The sequence below is a fragment of the Arachis ipaensis genome, chromosome B9 (genome assembly GCF_059453495.1).
Source record: "Arachis ipaensis isolate K30076 ecotype BB chromosome B9, ASM5945349v1, whole genome shotgun sequence".
Classification (NCBI taxonomy): domain Eukaryota; kingdom Viridiplantae; phylum Streptophyta; class Magnoliopsida; order Fabales; family Fabaceae; genus Arachis; species Arachis ipaensis.
This window is the reverse complement of record NC_142444.1, coordinates 146,535,608-146,543,833: the sequence shown is the minus strand read 5'-3', so window position 1 is coordinate 146,543,833 and position 8,226 is coordinate 146,535,608. Positions and strand designations below refer to the sequence as shown.

General features: G+C 35.6%; 1 protein-coding gene across 1 annotated transcript; it reads left to right on the top strand.

The window, feature by feature from the left end:
• The first annotated feature begins 5,986 nt into the window (after positions 1 to 5,986).
• LOC107619230 (lysM domain receptor-like kinase 3) lies at positions 5,987 to 7,757 on the top strand. Its single transcript, XM_016321484.3, has one exon. It carries the CDS (start codon positions 6,236 to 6,238, stop codon positions 7,550 to 7,552), a length of 1,317 nt encoding a protein of 438 aa, XP_016176970.1. The 5' UTR covers positions 5,987 to 6,235; the 3' UTR covers positions 7,553 to 7,757.
• The last annotated feature ends 469 nt before the right edge of the window (positions 7,758 to 8,226 follow it).

Genomic DNA, 8,226 nt, shown 5'->3' with positions numbered 1-8,226 from the left:
CCAGAAATGAATGCATAATAAGCTACCTGGTGGAGGTTGTTGATAGAGAAAATTTAATTTCCATTTTTTATTTGCTTTCGTAGGAAGAGGATAAAATATCTGTGGTGAACTATTTTAATAAGAGTTTATAAATTGTATTATAATTCGAGTATGTGACTATTTTTGAAATTATTTTTCTGTGTTTTTTGTAGGTGAAAAATTTTCAGGAGTCTTAACGGCGAGTTTAAGAGCTCGTCTGGAGACAAAAAATATTAAAAAAGAGAGTTCATCATCGAACCCAGGTGAGGTGGATAGAGAGGGGGAGGTTAATCAACCAGTTCCAAAAAAGAAACGTATTATTTTTAAGAAAAAAAAAAGCGAGTTTTTGCATGAAGATATATGTGACCACTTAACAAAGAAGGAAAAAGAAATTTCTTCGAAGGAGCTTACTGCTTTCACAAGTAAATAGGATAGGTTGCACGATTTCGCAAAGGGTGGGATGAATCCTCTGTGTGGGATAGGAATTTTCTTTTTCGGTTGTTGCCGATGAGGTTCTTCAGTCAATTTCTGACGTGACCTTGTCTAATGAGGTCGGAGACATTGTGATTAATCAATATCTTCATGTATGACTTTGGTACTTGTAAAATGAATGATGAGCCTAAGTTATATTATATCTCTTTATGTGTTTTAGCTTAGGTGCTTGGATTTTGCATTGCGAGCATTGGTTGGAGTCAAGAGGAAAAGCATAAAAAGCTGTTGGAGAAGACTGATGAGTCAGTGAATTTGAAAAAAGAGTTAGAGTTGAAGAAGAATTTGATAGATGATTTAAAAAAAATTGCAGAAAAGGAAGAGGAACGGAAATTAATTAAGAATAGTTATAAGAAAGATAAGGTCCAATTCGTCCTCTTTACTGGCTGGTTGACCCTCTTCTGTCTGTTGTGTTTTTGAGACGTGAGTTAGATCAGAATTTCCTTCCTTGTCGTCTTTGTTTGTTGTGATCATCATCATTAGTTATCTGAGTATTGGTGAGCTTGACTATCTGATTTGTCATTTTTTGATTCTCTTCTGTCATGTGCTGATTGGCCTGTTATCATTCCGTTACTATCCAAAGAAGCTCAGATGGTGTTGGAGGAAACTGATTAGCCATAGGCAAATCTAAAAGTTTTGGAGCCTAAAGAAAAGTTTTAAACGCTCGGCCCCACGATAGGTGCCAATTGTTCTTGTAAAGGGTGATTGCGATATAACTCATCCTCTAGTGAGTATCTGTAAGCTTTTCGTCGAGATGAGCTATACTTCAACACTAAGAGAACAAAGAGGGTGAATACTTGTAAAAAGTACTCTGACTCTCAAATTAAAAAATAAATAATAAATTCTGATATTTGTTTATCAAAGACAATTTCTTACTTCCTTTTTATATTTAGAATGAGATATCAATAGTGTTCTTGTATGGATACCTGAAGGGAGAGCTCGGTCCCTGGGAGTCGACGTCGAGTTGTTATCTTCGGTGCCAACCTTTGAGCTTTGTGGAAGTCCGAACTTTTCTCCAAGGAGATGTTCAATTGCACAGAACGTGAGCAAGGAACGAGGGGGGAGTGTACCTGCAAAGGCACTCCGAAGTTTAAGTCAGTATTGAGAATTCAATGTATCCTTTAAAGATAAAATATCATACCTTTATAGGTGAGATAAAATAGGTCGGTTACGTTTCTATTGATCATCTGAATTGAAGAGCAATTAATAGGTTTTAATAAGTGATAATGTCTGGTCGGACATTTTATTCCAGGATGTAGTCCATTGAGTCTGATTGTAACGTATAACGCCGAGTTATAACGTAAAGTGCCGAATTATAGTGCATAATGCCGATGTATATAATGCCGAATTATGACATCGGATTTGTAACGGCCGTATCATAGCCCCCAAGCTTAGCCTGACTATATTTTGATAAAGCAGGTTGAGCTTTTTTAGTTATAACTCGACGATTTGAGTTATAGGTATGGAGCCCCCAGATCAACTTACTTTATTAAAATAATGAATAATTTGAATTTCAGACGTGATTTGAAGTTAACGTGTAGTGGAAAGTGTAGTAGTCTTGTCATTGATTGTGCCTTTGATTTTTCCAATGTAATTTTGAACCGTTGATTTAATAGATGCAACGGTTGGGTTTTTCATGGAACCGAATAGTTAATTTGAATAGTTGCTGAGACGATTTTGATAAAAGTGAATTGGTTGGGTGAGAATATTGAGTTAGTTCACCGTTGTTTGGTGATTTGATTGAGTTTGATTGCGCATGTGCAAACGATGCGACTTTGAATTGAAGAGTTGTCGCGAATGGATCAGTGTTTGTACTTGTATGATATGTGATTGAGTTTGTTGACTGTTGATAGTCATAGTTCGGAATTGAAGATTGAGTTTGATTGCGCATGTGTAAATGATGCGACTATGAATTGAAGAATTATCGCGAATGGATAATTGATTAAAGATTGTCTTTGATTGCGCATGTGTAAACGATGCGACTTTGAATTGAAGAATTATCGCGAATGGATTATTGATTAAAGATTGTGTTTGATTGCGCATGTGTAAACGATGCGACTTTGAATTGAAGAATTATCGTGAATGGATAATTGATTGAAGATTGTTGATATAGATATGATGATAGTTGATATAGATTTGACAATGACTGATAATGATTGATATAAATCTGAAACTGAGATAATAGATATAGATTTAAAAATAGAAAAACAGATATAGGTCGGCGAATAGAGATAACAAATATAGGTTGGCAAATAGAGATGACAGATATAGATCGGCAAATAGAGATAACATGTAGATTGACAAATAGAGATAACAGATATAAATCTGCAAATAGAGATTACAGATATAGATCGGCAAATAGATATAACAGATGTAGATCGAAAAATCAGATATAGATCGGCAAATAGAGATATCAGATATAATTTGGCAAATAGAGATAACTGATAAAGATCGACAAATAGAGATAACTGATAAAGATCGGCAAATAGAGATAACTGATATAAATCGGAAAGTAGAGATGATAGATATAGTTCGGCAAATAGATACAACAGATGTAGATCGGAAAATCAGATATAGATCAGCAAATAGAGATATCAGATATAAATTGGCAACTAGAGATAACTGATAAAGATTGACAAATAGAGATAATAGATGTAAATCAGAAAGTAGAGATGACAGATATAGATCAGAAAATTAGATAACAGATATAGATCGGCAAATAGGGATAACATATATAAATCGAAAAATAGAGATGACATATAGATCAGAAAAATAGAGATAACAGATATAGATCGTCAAATAGATATATCAGACATAAATTGAAAAATAGAGATGACAGATATAGATCGAAAAAATAGAGATAACAGATATAAGTTGAAAAATAGATACGACAGATATAGATCGGCAAATAGATATAACAGATATAGATTGACAAATAGGGATAACAGATATAAATCGAAATATTGAGATGATTGATATAAATCGGAAAACAAAGATGAATGATATAAATCGGATAATAGAGATGACTGTTATAGATCGACGAATAGAGATTTTTTATATAAATCGGCAGTTAGAGATGATTGATATAAATCGGACAATAGATATAACTAATATAAATTGGCAAATAGGGATAACAAATATAAATCAGAATATAGAGATGATTGATATAAATCAGAAAATAGAGATGACTGATATAAATCGGATAATAGAGATGACTGTTATAGATCGGCAAATAGAGATTTTTTATATAAACTGGCAAATAGAGATGACTGATATAAATTGAAAAATAGAGATGACAAATATAGATAGAAAAAACAGATATAGATCGACAAATAGATATAACAGATATAAATTGAAAAATCGAGATGACAGATATAGAACGGAAAAACAGATATAGATCGGCAAATAGATATACTAGAATTGAAAAATAGAGATGACAAATATTTATCGGAAAAACAGATATAGATCGACAAATAATTATACTAGAGATGATTTGAAAAAAAGAGATGACAGATATTTGATCAGAAAAACAAATATAGATCGGCAAATATATATACTAGAGTTGAATTGAAAAATAGGGATGACAGATATTGATCGAAAAAATAGATATAGATCGGCAAATAATTATACCAGAGATAATTTGAAAAATAGAGATAACAGATTTTTAATCGGAAAAACAGATATAGATTGGCAAATAAATATAACAGATATAAATTGAAAAATCGAGATGACAGATATATATGAGAAAAACAGATATAGATCGACAAATAGATATAACATATAAATTGGAAAATCAAGATGACAGATATAGATCAGAAAAACAGATATATATCGGCAAATAGATATACTAGAGTTGAATTGAAATATAGAGATGACAGATATTGATCGGAAAAACAGATATAGATCGGCAAATAATTATACCAGAGATGATTTGAAAAATAGAGATGACAGATATTTGATCGGAAAAACAGATATAGACCGGCAAATAGAAATACTAGAGTTGAATTGAAAAATAGAGATGACAGATATTGATCGGAAAAGCAGATATAGATCGGCAAATAAATATACCAGATGAATTGAAAAATAGAGATGACAGATATTGATCAGAAAAGTAGATATAGATCGACAAATAAATATACCAGAGATGATTTGAAAAATACAAAGATGACAGATAATGATCGAAAAAGCAGATATAGATCGGCAAATAAATATACCAGAGATGATTTGATAAATACAGAGATGACAGATAATGATCGGAAAAATAGATATAGATCGGCAAATAGATATACTAGAATTGAAAAAATAGATATGACATATATTGATCGGAAAAACAGATATAGATTGACAAATAATTATACTAGATGAATTGAAAAATAGAGATGACAGATATTGATCAGAAAAGCAGATATAGATCGGCAAATAAATATATCATAGATGATCTGAAAAATACAGAGATGACAGATAATGATCGGAAAAGCAGATATAGATCGGCAAATAAATATACCAGAGATGATTTGAAAAATACAGAGATGACAGATAATGATCGGAAAAACAGATATAGATCGGCCTTTTTCGGGCCTTAATGATTTACTATATGACCTTTGTTTACAAAGGTGCTGGTAAGTTTGAAACTATTGGAAGGAAATGGGGCCTATAGAAAGAAGGGTGTTTATTTCGAGGCCCCACGGTGGGCGCCAATTGTTCTTGTATGGATACCTGAAGGGAGAGCTCGGTCCCTGGGAGTCGACGCCGAGTTGTTATCTTCGGTGCCGACCTTTGAGCTTTGTGGAAGTCCGAGCTTTTCTCCAAGGATATGTTCAATTGCACAGAGCGTGAGCAAAGAACGAGGGGGGAGTGTACCTGCAAAGGCACTCCGAAACTTAAGTCAGTATTGAGAATTCAATGTATCCTTTGAAGATAAAATATCATACCTTTATAGGTGAGATAAAATAGGTCGGTTACGTTTCTATTGATTATCTGAATTGAAGAGCAATTAATAAGTTTTAATAAGTGATAATGTCTGGTCGGACGTTTTATTTCAGGATGTAGTCCATTGAGCCTGATTGTAACGTATAATGTCGAGTTATAACGTAAAGTGTCGAGTTATAGTGCATAATGCCGATGTATATAATGCCGAATTATGACATCAGATTTGTAACGACATCAAATACTTATACTCTCTGAATATTTTACTTAAATAAAAAATAACATATTAATTGACTTTAATACTTATTAATAATAACCAACTTATAGGGTTTATAGTCGAATTATAAGGTATAACGGAATTATACCGATCATATCACATTGCATCTTTCATTCTACCTTCATATTGAGCCTTGTTGGAAGGGAAGTTGGAGGCGGGAAGAGGAGACACGTGTGAAGCGCAACCATGTAAATGTTTCCGTGAGGAGCACGGGAGAAAAGACACCAGACCACTATCCGATCCAAGACAACATCTATAGGTATCATTTGAAGCAGACAGCAGACACGACTGACTGACCGACTTACTTAACAGCCAAAACAGTTTCCCTAAGACTACGAGTCCCTTGTTCCAAGTTGATACACACCAAACATAGAACAACATAGATAGAAGAAAGAACAGTAACGATAATCGGCCAATGAAGAAACAAAAAACAAAGCAAAACAGAACACGAACCTGCCTTCTTGCTGAATTTCCTTTTATAAAGAACGTGCAATTGTGATCTTTTGATATTTGAATTAGGTTTCCATGTGCAAGTCCAAGAAGAGCACCAACGCCGTACAACCAATGAACAGATTCAGAAATAAAAGTAGAACCCAACCTCGACGATCAACCTCCACTTCTTCTCCATCAGCACCACCACCCCTAAACACTAACTATCCTTCATCCTCCTCCGAAGTCGCCATCACCGAATCAACAAGTTACGTTTTCAACAACAAAGATAACAACGATTGGTCCAAATCCTATTCCATTTCAAGCAGCATCGCCTCCCTCTCCAGCCTCAAAAACACTCTCCCTGAGAACCCTCACATCTACGACATCGCCGAGATCGCTGCCGCAACCGCCAATTTCACCTCCGAATCCCACCGCCGCCTTTCCAATTCTTCGTGGCGATGCTCCCTTCGGGACAGAGATGTTGTTGTTTTTCAGCGCAAGTTTCGAAGCCTCATGGACATCCCGGAGCTCCGCCACCGTCTCGCGTTGATCTGCCGGAGCCACCACAGTAGTCTTGTCAAGCTCCTTGGTGCTTCCGTCTCGGGCAATTACATCTATCTGGTGTATGAATTTGTTCCCGGAGCCAGCCTCGCCGATTGCCTACGCAGCCGCCGGAACCCTAGCTTCACGAACTTGCCGACGTGGATTTCGAGGATGCAGATCGCATCCGATATCGCGCACGGACTCGATTATGTTCACAATTTCTCCGGCTCCGATTCCAGTGCCTGTGCTGGATCAGGATTCGTACATAACCACATCAAGAGCTCCAGCATCGTGGTGGCGGAGGCGGAGGACGGTGTCCTCCGAGGCAAGATCTGCCACTTCGGGACCTCTGATCTCTGCGGCGAGGCCGTTGATGGCGGCTCTGACGGCTCTATCGAGAAATTGCGGAGGTCCCGCAGCCGAACGGTGAAGTTTGAGGGGACGAGGGGGTACATGGCACCGGAATTTCAGATCACCGGCGTTGCGACGCAGAAGACTGACGTGTACGCGTTCGGAGTGGTGGTTCTGGAGCTGCTGAGCGGCGATGAGGCGTTGAGGTTCGAATTCGACGGCAATGACGGCGAGTCTTATCGGAGGGTGAGTGTGGTGGATTCGGCGAGGGTGATGGCGAAGGAGCACGGCGGGGCGAGGAAGTGGGTGGATAAGAGGCTTAGAGATTCGTTTCCTGTTGACGTGGCAGAGAAGATGATTCGGGTCGGGCTAGAATGTGTTGGAGAGAATCCGAATGAAAGACCCGATATGGGTCGGGTTGCAGTTGAAGTTTCCAAGTTGTATTTGGAATCACAGAAGTGGGCTGAGAAAATGGGAACCGATATTGACTTTACGGTCTCATTGGCGCCTCGGTGATTTTTTCGTTTTAATTTATTTTTCTTTTGAAAAAAGTGATTAATCTCCATTTTTTTATAATTATATTTGAGTTTTAAATTTTGGGTTTTTTTTTTTTTTTAAACTAATTGTGACATGGAGAGAAGTGCTGAATAGGTAAATGTACAGTTGTATATATACTTGTTTCTAACATAATGGTGACATAAAGGAGCAAGATTTTGTATAGTATATTATACATTATTATTTATACATATAGCCTATAGACTTTGGTTTATGATATTAAAGTAAATGCTAGATTACACGAGTTATGGTGCGATTGAGATGTATGAATTCGTCTGACCATGAGATGAAAAAAAAAAAATTAAAAATTCGTATAAAGTTATCTTCATATAAAATTGATAATTAAAAATAGTTAGATAAGTTAATGTATTTGATTAAATTATTATATAATAATTTTTAACTATCAAATCATTTAACAATTTTCAACTATTAACTTTACATAAAAATAATTGTATATAAATTTAAAAAAAAAGATCAGATTAGACTCAAGTTTTTCTTTAATACATAAAAGTTAATTAAAAAATATTGGTCATCTTATATTCTTACCTATTAATAATAAAATCATGACATATTTGAGCAATTTTATCTAGAGAGCTAACCAACCAGGTTTTGCCTTTGAATGGAATGATTCTTCA